Source organism: Pteropus alecto, unplaced genomic scaffold (assembly GCF_000325575.1).
Source record: "Pteropus alecto unplaced genomic scaffold, ASM32557v1 scaffold86, whole genome shotgun sequence".
Taxonomy (NCBI): domain Eukaryota; kingdom Metazoa; phylum Chordata; class Mammalia; order Chiroptera; family Pteropodidae; genus Pteropus; species Pteropus alecto.
Window position 1 is genome coordinate 4,763,071 of NW_006442109.1, and position 14,554 is coordinate 4,777,624.

The following is a 14,554-nucleotide window of genomic DNA, read 5'->3' on the forward strand; positions in this document are numbered from 1 at the left end:
ATTTCTGATGCTGCTGCCTACCCCCACTTCTTCTCCACTTACATACTTTTATCATCTATCTGTACCTTTCCACTCTCTCTCTTGGCTGCTCTGTCTTCTTTTTGACATTGGAGCAGCAAAGTTAGTCACCATTGAAATGCATCCCTTAGAGAGATAAGCACTTCCCTCACTTTAGTCATGCCAGGTAAACTTGTGTGTTCAGAGAAACTCCAGAGGCAGCCCTTCAGACACCTGTGAGCCTGTAGGTAATCATAGGACCTAAAGACTCTGATTATTGACATTTACTTCACCTTTTCCTGTGACTTGCTAGTAACAGAGACGGCTACAACGGACAGAAATTCTAGAATGTTGGCTCTACTGTCTTTCGCCTCTCTCTTTATGAGAGCTTCCTGAGTAGACTTATGGGGAAGGAAGGGGCAAATCCAATAACAGCAACATTGACTATAACACACTGGCCAAAGGGAACTGAATTCAGCAGATGTAAAACTTGGCCTTCGACTTTTAACGTTGTGAAACTTTAGTGCTAAAACAAAGCACTGATAAGAGTTATTTCAAAAATGGTTTTCTCTTAATTCTATTCAACACATAGGCCAAAAAAGCTGACTCTAAAAGGTTACAAGCAATATTGGTGCACCTTTAAAGATACATCTATTTCTTGCTATAAGAGCAAAGAAGAATCCAGTGGCACACCAGCTCATCAGATGAACCTGAGAGGTAAGGAAAGCCTTAAAATGACCAGTGTCGATGGTGGCATAGCTATTAGCTAATATTCAGTAAACTTCACTTTGCTAGGGGAATAAGTGTTTCACCAGTTTCTTTACTCCTTTAAGTACTTTTTATATTTAGATACGTATTTTTTTATTTAGTTGTTTTTGTCTTAGACTTATCTTCTGTTGGTTCTCGGTGGTAGGGAGAATTTGCTCACCAAGTCGGTTTGCTTCTTATGCAGCTGGAGGACATCCTGCTTGCCTCTGGCTGAGACTTCTCTTTAAGGGCTTTAGTCATGTAGATTGTTGATGAGCCTGTCACTTGTGATATTATTCACTAAAACCACCTGACTCACTTCAGATTTAGATAGCAGTCTCCCATGAGCTCACATAGCACTACTACAGATATTCCTTACAATGGAATTACATCCAGATAAACCCCTTGTAAGTTGAAAATGCATTTAATACACCTGACCTACCGAACATCTTAGCTTAGCCTGGCCTACCTTAACCCATTTCTCGGTTGCCCCAAGCGTACTCATCTGCGGCGCTTGTGGCTGCAGGGTTACCCCTAGATAACTTGTGGGTTACAGTCCTAACCTCACCCCCAAAGTTTGCCACGAAATAGCTCACTTTTATTATTTTTGCATTGCTCTAGTATATTGACAGTCTTTGGAAACAAATGACATCTAACATCTATTTATAGCATTCTGTTTTTAGTAGTGGTATTTCCATTTACAAAATATAGTAATTCTCAACCATAGAAAATGTCAAATCCTAGAAAACAGCATTTTTATGATGTTAACATTATTCTCAAACAGCTGTTAGCCAAAGATTCATTCGATGAATCTGATTTATGTGTACATTTCTGTTACATTAGGATTAGGGGCAAGCTCTGTTTAGAAATAACTTCAAGAACAGTTTTAATATTTTATTTTCATATTGAAAACCCATCAGATTTGCTTCAGCCTCAAAGAGTGTGTTTATATAAAATTAAATTAACACTGGCAGCAAGCTACACTTTTCTAAACAAGACATGGGTTAAACATGCTCAGAACACAATATCCAAAAATATGTTGGCAGTGGTACACTTAGAGCATCAGTTGTTTACTCTGGTGATCATGTGACAGACGGAGAGCTGCCCAGCATCATGAAGAGCGCATCATTATGCATATCAGTTACCTGGGAAAAGATCAGAATTCCAAATTTGAACTGTGGTTTCTATTAAATGCATATTGCTTTTGCATCATCGTAAAGCTGAAAAATCGTAAGTCGAACCATTGTAAATAAGTTGGTGACCGTCTGTACACCTGTGGCACCTGGCACGCTTGGTAAAGGAAGCAATAGATTGGCTTCTCACTGTTCCATACTCTTTTTACTGTGTCTTCCCTTATAGCAAAGGCTAGAAAACTAAAATACATTTTTTAGACTCATTTCCAGTGAAATTGAGATTCTAATCTGGTGCATTCATGTAAGACTTGAATTCCCAACTGAGTTATAGGGTTGGAGAGGCAGAACTGAGAAAGGAGTGAGGTGCTTCTGGGCTCTGGAGCTACAGCTGCAGTGTCAGCTTCCTGGTTTCCCAGCTTCTTGATTGTAATGAAGGTTGCACCTCCCTTGGCAGGGAGTTATTCCTTTCGGCCCAGCCCATCTTCTTTGGGTTATATTTTGCATGTACATTTATTATGTGTAAAGTAATATACACATAATATCTTTTTAAGTATCTAAAAACACTTGTATTTTGACAAAAGTACCAAAGAAAAGTGCCCCCTGACTCATTTTACAAAAATGATTCCCAAAATAAATTCAGTTATCACTTAAAAATACGGTGGTGCTTTTCCTGAACTATTTTCTTAATTTTCCTGAGTACATTTTACATTTGGATAGTTTCAGTATATTTCAACAAAATATATTTTTATTCTGTCCGGTAGTCTGAACTATTGTTTTATGGTTATATATAGCATTGTAAAAAATAGGAAACTTCTATTCTGGAGAGAAGATTGCTGTGCCAGTGTGTTGGAATTCTGTAATTTTCCTAAAACTTTTAATTAGTATCACTGCCTAAGTCACATGAATTTGACTTTTGGGTCTCTACCATTATTTGTTACTCAGAATCTATTGCAGCTTTCTTCTTGCTTATCTCTTAAACTACCCAGGGCCAGCTCAGATTATCCACTCTTGAGTAAGAGACTGGATCTATCTCCTGGCCTCTGTCCTTTCTGTTTATGTTATATCCTTAACCTTCTCCTTGTCTGACTGAGAAATCAAGTCCTGGTGTGGATTACAGCTCAAAAGGTGTCCTCATTCATTCCACCTCTTCCAAGTCCTCCCAAAGGGGCACTTTTCTGGCACATCACACTGATGAGGATAATACTCCTAAGAATCAAATGGCCTAGATTCTGCTCTGCCACTAAACAAGCCTTGTGAGTTTGGAAAAATAGCCTATTTGGACCTCAGTATCTCCTCTGAGAACTGAAGATGTTGGTCTAGATGCTCTGTAAGACCCCTGAAAGGTCTAAAATGCAACTTTCTAAAAAATTCAGTTTAGCAAATATAAATTGAACTCCTATGCCACAAACTGTGCTAGGTACCAGAGACGTGGGCGAGAACCAATTATAATCCCATCCTTCAAGATATTTAGAGCCTGTTGGGGAGATAAACAATTACAATTCCAGCAATAAATAGTACTTTAAAAAGTAAGTTAATGGGTCAGAGGAGCAAGGGGATAAGGGTTCTGTATCAGTCTTCAGTGATGGTGGAGAGAATTACTAGAGACCCCATGGGAGAAATGGTGTTGGAGTTAAGATCCAAAAGTGCAAACTCAGATCTGTGGAAGGAAGGAGATTTCCTAAAAGTGACTTCCAGAATGAGACTGGTATGCAAACATGCTTGGAGAAAAGCATCAACCACCATGGGGTGGGGAGGGCTGTGCTGCTGGAATTCACTTCAAAGGAGGAGGATGTACTTCCTTAAAAGCTGTTGAATCTGATCCCTGCTAACACAAGAGGTAATAACAGAAGAAGTTGGGAGGAATTAGTGGATAAAAGTGTTAAGGAGATTGTTTTTTAAAGTAGCAGCAATGAAGTGCCATTGAAAGATTATTAACATGAAAGTGACAGTATCCATCATATTTATTTTGGCTACAGTTTAAAGGAGTAATTTCACAGTAATGACAGTGATCCAAATTAAGGTTGTCAATATGAATGGAGAAAGGGTACAAATTCAGTAGATACTGAGGAAGTTGAATCCATAGACTGAGTGATTGATTCGGGAGAGGCTAGAGGGGAAGGACTTGTTTCCGGCTTGTGTAATTGGGTGGATAGGGTGATATTGAGATTCGGAATAGACAAGAGCTGAGTTTGGAGAGAAAGATGAGTTTAATTCTGTGATATATAAAATTTGTGGTACCTACGGGATATCTATTTGGAGATAGCCTGTAGGCCATTGGATCATGGGAGAAATCCCTGCCACAGATACTGATAAGGTAGCAATTAGTGTTAACAGTAAGTGTAGCCATTGGAATGCTTGTCTATAATATGAGAAGGCTAAGAACAGAACCCTGCAGAACACTCATGTTTAAGGGACAGGTCAGATTAGAGGAAAAGGAGCTTGCAAAGAACAAGAAAAAAGTGCATAGGAAAACCATGATAATGATGGAAACTAAGATAAAAAGTTGTTTCAAAAAGGAGAGGAGTCAGTAGCATCAAATGCTACAGAGAAGTAAGATTAAGATTGTTAAGCCGCCATAGGATTTAGCCACATGCAGGTGGTCACTGGCCTTTATTCAAACAGATTCAGCAGTGTTTTGAGTATGAGTGTCAAAGTGCAGTCATTGAGAAGTAAACAGAAACAAAGACAGCTTTTTAATGAACCTTATCTATGACAAGGAAGGAGGGAAAAGGGCAGTAACAGAAGGCAGAGATATAAAGAGGAGAGAGGCATTTTGTGGTTTAAGATGGGAGAGACTCAAGGAACTAAAATGCTGACGGAAAAGCCACAGTAGAAAGAAACAAACCTATTATTTGGGAAAGGAGGGGATGTCTGTGATGGAGCAAGATCCCTGATGGGAGCAAGGGCAGCTAGGTTTATCTGATGTGGCAAGAAGCTGGGGGACTTCAATTCTGATGGCTTTTTACGATCTTGGAAAAATAGGAAATGAGGTTGTCCCCTGAGAGTGAGCAGCATAGGAAGCCTGAGAAGATTTGAAATAAACGTTGTTGAGAATGTCTGTAAACATAGAAGGATTACAAGTGTCCAGGGCCAGGTCAAGGTTGGGATCCATGAATTTCTAGTGAAAGCTATTTGCTCAGTTTTTTTATTATTTTTCCCCACTCTCCTATCACAGTGTTCAGCAACCTAAGTATAGACAAGTAAAAAGGTAAATGGTTGGATTGAAGCAGGTTAAGGTTTTGCTAAGTGTGTATGATAGAAACACAGTAAATCTGAGGAACCAGAGGTGATGTCTGGTGAATGGGATCTAGGCTGGGCTGGGGAGAAGAAAAGTGTGAAAACACACTGCTCATGGGAAGAAAGTTGAAGGGTCACAGTGTAGGGCCCCTCAGAGAGTTTGAAGAAAGTTAAGATTGTGATCCGAATGGGCTGTTTGCATTTAGCAGTTCAGAGGAATCGTAATTGGGTTACAACAAAGTCCATAACTTTGCCTTGGAAGTCAGTAGCTAGGTGGCATGGAGTGAGTGTCGTCTGAGGTGTGGCCCAGTAAGTGCCTCTGTGCCTACACTGTCACTTGAGTTACTGCTCACTTTGTCTCTCTCCTTTTAGTTTTCTTGGTATTTTACTTCTAAAAGAGGCCAAATTATTACAGGATTGTGTACTTTAAATCTACTTGGATAATTAATAGAATTTTACAAAAGATTGTATATTATTTTCAGATAAACACATTGCCACACAACTTTCTCATAGTTTCTAATGCTTGTATAGAAGGAGTTAAATGCTGTTGCTATTTATATGTAGTAAATTTTTTTAAAAAGTAAAGGGGAGAGAAAGTCTACCGAATTCATGATAGGGGCTGCTTCTGGAGAGTTTGGAGAAAAGGACCCCCTTTATCTAAAATGTTTCTTTTATATAATAGTTAAAACATTTATGTGAGGAGAAAAAATGATCATCTTAATGTTTGTTCTTTCTGTGTGGAAGATATGTATGTAGAGGTTTATTATCTCGTTCTTTGTACTCGGTATCAAGAGAAGTTGCTCCAGTACAAAGAGCAAGGCAACGGAATGTCCTGCTAACACTTTATGTTTTTCATCATAGAGTCTGCTGGTCTTAAGACATATTGAGGGTGACACGAACTAAGTACAAACAATTGGAATACCTTTTAGGGGCCTTCAACACGTACATTATCTTATCCTTGCAACATCCCTAATGAGGTGGAGTTTAAGGTCAGGAAATTTGGGCTTAGATATGTTAAATAAATTGTCCATAATTAAGTGGTAGAGAAAAGTCTAGAACCCAAATCTGTCTGATTGCTGAGCTCTTCTCCATATATTTTATTGGTTACTACTTATTTATGCCAACCATTACCCCATCATCCAACTGTTATGTTCAGTAAATCCATGTTCTCTTCTGTAAAGCTACCGGCTGATGTTAACAGTTGATTACATGGATCGTTGCAACCCATAAATTCTGAGAACTTGCCCGTGAAGTGAAAGTCTGAATGCCAGTTATTTTCATACTGACTTTCCAAGTATATTAAGTGTATGTTATTTTCTGTAGTAGATGCACTCCTAAAATATTGTGCATAAAGTTAATTTGTTGAGTCATATCTATAAAGAAATTAAAGAAACCATTTTTGTACAAATGTTCACCCTCTGAATTAAAGTATTTGTGAGTTGTAAATACTTAAGTGTTCCAGCACCCTGGAATTTTGGAAGGAGGCATGTGCCGGGAGCACCCAGATGGCTCAAAAGACCTGTGCCATTCGGCTTCTTTCCACAGGAATTGGAGGGTACAGCAGTTGCTTAGGGAGCAGCAGGGCTAAGAAGCTCCCATATAGGACTCTAGCTCAAACTGGCTAATCCCTCTCACAGACTTGTTTAAGGCATCAAAAAGTCATTCTAACCAAAGCACAATTAAGTTAGAATTTAATTACAGAAAGATATTTTAAGTCCCTATGCATTTAGAAACTTAAATCCTAAATAACTTAAGATTCAAAGAACTGAATGATATGGAAACAACATATCAAAACTTGTCGGAGTATAAGTGGTGTTTTTTGGTAATACCTTTTTAACAGGACCCTTTCTCAGTCCAGTTTTATAATTGTGAGGGCCGCAAACTCTGTGCCATTACCTCTTTTTCTATATTAGATCTTTCTGACTCTGCTCTACCGCAAACAAAATTACTGGGCATAAAGAATTTATTCTCTAATTTATAGATTCAATAGCTCCAGGTTAAGATGCTGTAAAATAAGGGCTACCTGTATTGGGTTGGGATTTCTTAAAAGTAAATTTGACCATTTTAATAATTTTTTATTACAGGATGTGAAGTTACCCCAGATGTGAACATTTCAGGCCAAAAATTTAACATTAAACTCCTGATTCCGGTTGCAGAGGGCATGAATGAAATCTGGCTTCGTTGTGACAATGTAAGTTTTCCAATCAAAAGTGGTCGTCTTCGATTCTCTAGTGAGTTAACTAGTCGACTGTCCTTATATTTTATATTCAGAGAATCCATCATATAGCATAATTCATACCTCAGTATTTCTTTTCGACAGGAAAAACAGTATGCACACTGGATGGCAGCATGCAGATTAGCCTCCAAAGGCAAGACCATGGCGGACAGTTCTTATAACCTCGAAGTTCAGAATATTCTTTCCTTTCTGAAGATGCAGCATTTAAACCCAGATCCTCAGTTAATACCAGAGCAGATCACAACTGATATAAATCCTGAATGTTTGGTATCCCCTCGCTATCTAAAAAAGTACAAGAACAAGCAGGTACGGTTCATTTTACTTCATCTACCATTTTCTTTTAGTTTGTTTTACAGTTTTATACATATACTTTAAATTTAGTTTCCCTTCTTAAAACTTTTTGTCTTAATTGGTAGTCTTTTGTATGAGGTGGCTAGACTATAAAATTGGAAACACATAGCCTTCAGTTCATTTAAATTGGTCATTTAAAAAAACCTTTTACCATTTTAATAGAACAGGTAATAGAATAGTTGGAGCATATTTATTGTAAATAACATGAAGGAGATCACTCTGTTGACAGGATATTCTTTCAGGGAATTAAATGCAGTCTTAATGTTTTGTGTTCCTTAATTCATGCAGTTTCATTTCTCCACACAATCTAATGACTGTTCTTTGCTGTTAAAATTGACTTTTCCAGCCTTGGAAATAAATTTTCCAAGGGTAGAAGTAGTCTACATTTTAACATTGTTTTTTCTTAACATTAACAGTCAAAACCTAACCAAAATTTGCATAATGTGACAAAATTTGGTAAATTTTCATTGAAATTGACTGCTTTTGTTCACTCTTGTTTAGAATTCCTTTACTGGAAATTAAGACCATAGAAGGATTGCTATTTAGTAAAATGATTCTTCAGTACGACCTAAAAGGTTCTTTGCAGGGGAATTTTACTTGGGATAGCCCCCAGTATTCTCTACATCATGCCATAAAAGGAAAAGGCTTCAGTTTGGGGGGCGGGGGGCGGGGGTGAAGATGTTTAAAATAAATATTTTATTTTTATCTAGTTTCATTTTCATCTTTCAGGGATAATTTAAAAACATTACTGAAGTAAAGGCCCAGTGAAATGCCCAGAACACTTAGTAATACTTAACTTTAAATATAATGCTTATCATATGGGTCTGAAATCACTTAAGTAGAAATTAGAAATGTTCAGAAGTTTTAATCACCAAGCATTTGTCTTTTAAGTTTCTGAGGTTTTTTGAGCTACATGGAAACTGTTTATCCCACAGTCCTGCAGTGTGGGAGTAGTAAGGAATGGAGGAGACGCTACCCTGGGGAGCGTTATGGAATGTAGATTGTAAGTTAAAAAGAAAAAGTAAATCAAATACTAAATTTTTTAAATTCTTAGTTATTTCATTGAAAATTATTTGTAAAGAAACTTTCTGAGAGTGGATTCATTTGCCTTCAAAGGCAATGAATAAATTCAAATCTCAGCAGTCTTATTTCACTATCAGGTATAAGGAAAAAAGATCTTAGAGTATAATTATGAAAATGGCCAAATGTTGGTTTAGCTCTCAAAGATACAGGTACTGTGTTCTCAGATCCTTTAAAATGATAGTTCTCACTTTAGAAAGTTCTCAACTAGATTGTCAACTGAACAGTCTCTTAAGGACAAAGACTGGCAAGATGGCAGTATGTGTGTGGTCCCAGGTTAAGGATCCTTCTAGCCTTGTCTTCCACTTTGGCATCTTTTCAAATGCATATTCTTTTTTAATCCTCCTTTCCCTAACTAGACTTATAGGTTGTTCCTAGAAGGTGGAGACCATGCAGTGCCCTAACACCATTATAGTAAGTGCTGATAGGCAGACGTTTAGTTGCTGTTGTGTGTCAGGTGCTGTACTAGTCATTGAACATAGTACTTCAATGATTGTTAACCTGTATAATCCAGTGGCATTCAAAGGTCAGGAAGATGTGCAGGCACGGGGTCATTCATCTCTATCAGAGCATAAGCACATTGTTTTTCTTTGGGTCCTTCAGTACAGCCTTTGTTATATTTAATCTTTAATTCCCCAAAGCTCCATATTTATTAAAATTGCTTTGGATATTTTCACATGAATATGACTCCCAAACTTGATTTTTACATTCTAAAGAAAAGCTGTTCTACATTTTATCCATGTTAATCCAAATTGAAATGGACTGATAAGTTTATAGCCACCATTCCTAGTGTAGAGTATGGCATCTCTTTATTTTCCCTTCCAGGAAAAAGGATGCAAAAAGCAGATGGTAATTGGGAGGTTTGCTTTCCTTGTGTTAATGAAGAAACAGTATGGTCACTGCACTTATTTTATGCCTTCAACTTATTTCTGAAAAGCAGTGCATGGATCATATTCTGACTCAATCTGAGACATTGGTCTTTGAGTATTAATTTTGATTTTGTTACTAAAATAATTAGCTTTACCCTAACCAGTAGGAACTGGTACGTGGGGGAGAAAGGGGTATTTGTTCTTTTAATTTTCTCCCTATAAATTTCTACCCTTAATTTTAGTAACACTTAACAATCTAAAATAATGTGGAGTGTTTTCTCAGTATTCTAAATGGAAAGTAATCACTGCTTCCTCATTTTCATTTTCATGCTTGCATTACTTTGCTTGGTTTCCACCTAAAGTAATTTTTTGCATGGTTTTGGCTGGAATTTTGGTTTGCAGGTTACCGCAGCCTTTTCTTTGCTTCATTGCCATTTTTTCTGATTGCCTTTTTTTTTTCTTTCTGCCTCCTTTTTCTTTCCTCGCATTGCCATCTACAGCCAGGCTATATAAGAGATTTGGTAAGTTCTCCATATTTACCAAAAAAGAAAGAAAATAAAAATGATTTAAAGCCCTAGCCACAATCTCCCCTCATGGATTAATTTCCTCCCACTCCTGTGGGAGTAGTCATCCCAAAGTGAGTATAGTATAAATTAAAATTTAACCTAATGATCTCTTTAGAGAAATTTTAAAAATATTATGGTAATATTTCTGCTGGAAACTTGTATTTTAGGTACTCATTCTGATCATCTATCTTGTTGCTAAAGTTAAAATTTACCATGTATGTATGGATTAGAACAATGCTGTTTTATAATAGCATGATTATATATGTTTGTACTTGGAATGTGTTAAGAGTGGCAGTTATGTATTCCTAATAGTACTTTGTTTCTTGACATATGGAAACTGAAATTAAGAAGAAATATATCAGTTTATTTTGAAAAGTTATTATGTTACTACAGTTTCCAAATGTAGCTTCAGATATCTTCTAACTCTAACTCTTGCAACGTATGATTTTTGGGGTGGGACACCTAATTCAGTTCTCTGATCTTTTTGTCTTGATTCTACCATGAACAAATAATATGTAATGGTAAAGGTGATATTTAATCATATTTAGATAACAGCAAGAATCTTGGAGGCCCATCAGAACGTCGCTCAGATGAGTCTAATTGAAGCCAAGATGAGATTTATTCAAGCTTGGCAGTCCTTACCAGAATTTGGCATCACACACTTTATTGCAAGGTCAGTGGTTCTACAAAGCATCTATGTGTAAACCTTAATCCATGCCTTTTTACTTAAGTTAATATATTAGAAAGTAAACATTTAAAGCTACCTACTGAGACCCATTAATCTGTTTTACAGTAAAATTTAAAGAATGTTGGAATATATTTTCTATACTTGTAATTTTTATATTAAAAATTCAAAATGATTACACTTGTTTTTATTTGTATTAACTAACACTTTTTTTTTTACAGTTAAAGAGCACATAGCTTGAAAAAAATAGCCCCCCCGACATGTTTTTAAACATTTATTTACTGTGTTTTCAATGCTATAGGTTCCAAGGGGGCAAAAAAGAAGAACTTATTGGAATCGCATACAACAGACTGATTAGGATGGATGCCAGCACAGGAGACGCAATCAAAACATGGCGTTTCAGTAACATGAAACAGTGGAATGTAAACTGGGAAATAAAAATGGTAAGCTATAACAGTATTACTTGCATACTGCTAAAAATTACTAAGTTAAGAATAAAAAGGCCTATAAATTCTGAAGATTAGTTGTACTATTTCCTCTTAAAGTATAAAACATGGTTAGTCATTTCTCACTTAAATTTGCCTATTTCATAACTAGTTCAGTTATTAAAATTCTAAGAAAAAATGATCTATTTAGAATATTGCCGTATCTTTTTTAAGGTTGTCTTTCTATAATGTATGAGTCTTTTCCACTCAAATAGCAGCTAGTGTTCACTGAATGTCTACTTTGTGCCATGTGTGATACTAAATGTTTTACATGGGTACCCTATTTCTAAACCTCACTACTGCCTTGGGAGGTAGGTGGATTATCCCTACTTTACAAATGAGGACACTAAAATTTAGACGCCTGAAGGCTATCACTGTCTGTGACCACACACTGAGTAACCATGTAAATTGAGATGCTGGGGGCTGTAAAACCTGGCACATCTACCGCTATATATATCTTGCTGCCCCTAGTCTTAGAGTACATGTAAGTCATTTGTTTTAAGATCACTATGTTTGTAGCATCAGTTTCTGTTACTTTATAGAATCTTGTATTTCCGAAATATTTAAACATGATACCTAAAGGTTAAGTATCTAAGTAAATATTAAACACAGGAAGTAGGTTTTCTCCCAGGACTTGAAGAGAGACATTCTTATTAATCGAATCACCAGAGACCATTTGGGAACTTAATGACCTAAACCCCTTGTCTTCCTTTTCAGAACATAAAAACTGAAAAGGACTGGGGGAAGGGCTGGTAACCTTTACTTATTCTTTTGGACTTGAAAGCAGTATTAGTTTAGGATTAAAAAAATATTTGAAGATCGATAGGCTAAATAGCATAATAGCTTTGCTTGGATGCACCCATCTGGATCCAGGCTTTACTGGTCCTTACAGTTCTTTGTCTTTGTTCCAGGTCACTGTAGAGTTTGCAGATGAAGTACGATTGTCCTTCATTTGTACTGAAGTAGATTGCAAAGTGGTTCATGAATTCATTGGTGGCTACATATTTCTCTCAACACGTGCGAAAGACCAAAATGAGAGTTTAGATGAAGAGATGTTCTACAAACTTACCAGTGGTTGGGTGTGAATAGAAATATTGTATAATAAAACTCCATGGCCATAACAATATTTAACTTTAAAAGCTGTTTGTTATATGCTGCTTAATAAAGTAAGCTTGAAATTTATCATTTTATCATGAAAACTTATTTGCCTTACCAGATCAGTTAATAATGTGCACTAACAAGCACGACGACTATTAATCTGCTATCATGATATAATATATGAACTTGAAAATGGCACACATTCCTTAGAGCCATGAATTAAAAACTGAAGTAGTGGGCAAGTCAGGAACAAAACATCACTGATTTCAGCTAGCAAAACTCTTAAGAAACTCAAGCCATCTACTTTAAAGCTATCCAGGGCTTAAACTATATGAAGTCTGTTTATCATGTTTAATGCATGTGTTTTAATGTATGTTTAATTTGACCTCACGTTTTTAAAAATATCCTACTCTGGTAGCCATTTGAAACATCCCCCCACCCACCAAAAAAAAAAAAAAAAGATAAATTAGACCTGCAAAGATGCCTGATGTTCAATAATGTCATTGTTTGACCCTGAAGGAAAATGCTCTTAGTCTGTTGTGCTTGATTTGTTTTTGTCCTTGAATAAGCATGTATGTATATTGTCTTGTGTTTATATTTTTACACCATATTGTATTACAACACTTAGTATTCACCAGCATATTCACTGTCTGCCTAAAATATGCAACGTTTGCATTATAATATGAAGTAAAGGTCTATGAAGTATGCATTTTGTGTAACTAATGTACAAACAAATTTTATAAAATTGTACAGTTTTTTTAAAAATACAACTAGCAAATGGCTTAGATGTAGCATCTTTACATTAAATGCTTTTAAAAATATAATTGATGTGCAGTTTTAATATCAGCTAAATTAAGAATGACTTCATTATAGTGATTTGCCACAGTGTCCTTAACTCTAATGCCTAGACTGGCCGTGTTCTAGTCTCTTGCGCTGTTACAATCTGCATTGGTGCTAGTCAATAATTCCTAGCTCACAGAGCCCGAAAGGGTGCCAGGGAGGGGCGGATTACCAGTGTTGTCCAATAATCCATGGTTCAAAGACTGTATAAATGCATTTTATTTTAAATAAAAGCAAAATCTTTTATTTAATGTTTCTTTTTGTACTTCTTGTTTTTGTGGTTTACATAGTAATAACTTTATAGAAATGAACTTTTGCCTTTGAGAAATGCTTTGCCTACATATTGTGTTGCAAGAACAATTTGCTAGTATTTCAAAGTGTTACCAGATAGAAACTTAGTCTCTAAGACAGTCGTCCACTTAAATTGAGAACTCTTCGCTTTTCCTACCATTTAGGAATGAACAGTATAACATTTAAATGTTAGAAATGTAGTTATAAACAAAAACATGACAACTGAGCAGATATTACTAACTTGGGCAGAATTTGTTTTAAACAGCACAACACATGTTAATGTCCTCCCTGGACTTTCTCCTTTACCTGCTGCATTTAATCAGGCCAAGTCTTTTTTCCTCTTGAAAGCTGTGTCTTTCTCTTCGCTATCACCATCACCTAAACTCGGGTCTTTGTCCTGGGCCTGCCATGATGCAGCTGCCTCTTAAAGCAAATCTCGGATCACATTCTCCATGGCTTTTCTTTGAGGTCAAAGGCCAAGTCATAACAGGCCTCGCTCCAAAATTTAAGAGCTTTCCATTAAAAATTAAAGTTTAATATAGTCCCTTTCCTCATCCTAAGGACAGGTTACCAACTTATAATGTCACTTGCTAAAAGCCCTAAAATATATTTGGACTGTGGCATACCCAAGTCCTTTACAGTCCCACAGCCTCCCCACAAGTGAGAATAGCCTCTGCTGATTTCTCTGCCTCTGGTTCGCCCCACTGCCCTCCCCTCAATTTTGAGATTAATTCAGCCGCAGCACAGCACCAGCTGTATTTCAGCTCTATGACTCCTGGTTGCCTACAGAATAAATGCCAAAGTCCCTAGTCAAGTGCTCAGAGGTCTTCTGTGGTCTGTTTCCAGCTTCCATTTTCATCCTTATCTCCCAGGAGTCTGCATTCCAGTCTTACTGGACAGATCACATTCTCCAGACACACTTTGCACTTGCCCATCTCC

At 36.7% G+C, this 14,554-nt stretch overlaps 1 protein-coding gene and 1 long non-coding RNA gene across 5 annotated transcripts in view; one reads left to right on the forward strand and one right to left on the reverse strand.

The window, feature by feature from the left end:
* The window catches only part of FERMT2 (fermitin family member 2), a 60,444-nt gene extending 46,874 nt beyond the window's left edge, over positions 1 to 13,570 (forward strand). The window contains exons 9-15 of one of the 2 annotated variants that reach the window (XM_025038927.1): positions 590 to 714; positions 7,199 to 7,305; positions 7,435 to 7,656; positions 10,151 to 10,171; positions 10,765 to 10,889; positions 11,203 to 11,344; positions 12,298 to 13,570. In XM_025038927.1, the coding sequence (XP_024894695.1) occupies positions 590 to 714; positions 7,199 to 7,305; positions 7,435 to 7,656; positions 10,151 to 10,171; positions 10,765 to 10,889; positions 11,203 to 11,344; positions 12,298 to 12,471 (916 nt within the window). In that variant the 3' untranslated portion in view covers positions 12,472 to 13,570. The remainder of the gene's footprint in view (positions 1 to 589; positions 715 to 7,198; positions 7,306 to 7,434; positions 7,657 to 10,150; positions 10,172 to 10,764; positions 10,890 to 11,202; positions 11,345 to 12,297) is intronic. The other variant, XM_006920177.3, reaches the window with a different exon arrangement.
* LOC107196298 overlaps positions 1 to 14,554 on the reverse strand; it is a 165,098-nt gene that overhangs the window by 95,941 nt on the left and 54,603 nt on the right. The window contains exon 4 of one of the 3 annotated variants that reach the window (XR_001517684.2): positions 1,474 to 1,889. The exons of the other annotated variants lie outside the window; for them this stretch is intronic. This is a non-coding gene — a long non-coding RNA (uncharacterized LOC107196298). Of the gene's footprint in view, positions 1 to 1,473; positions 1,890 to 14,554 lie in introns of those variants that run through there. 3 annotated transcript variants of the gene reach the window in all.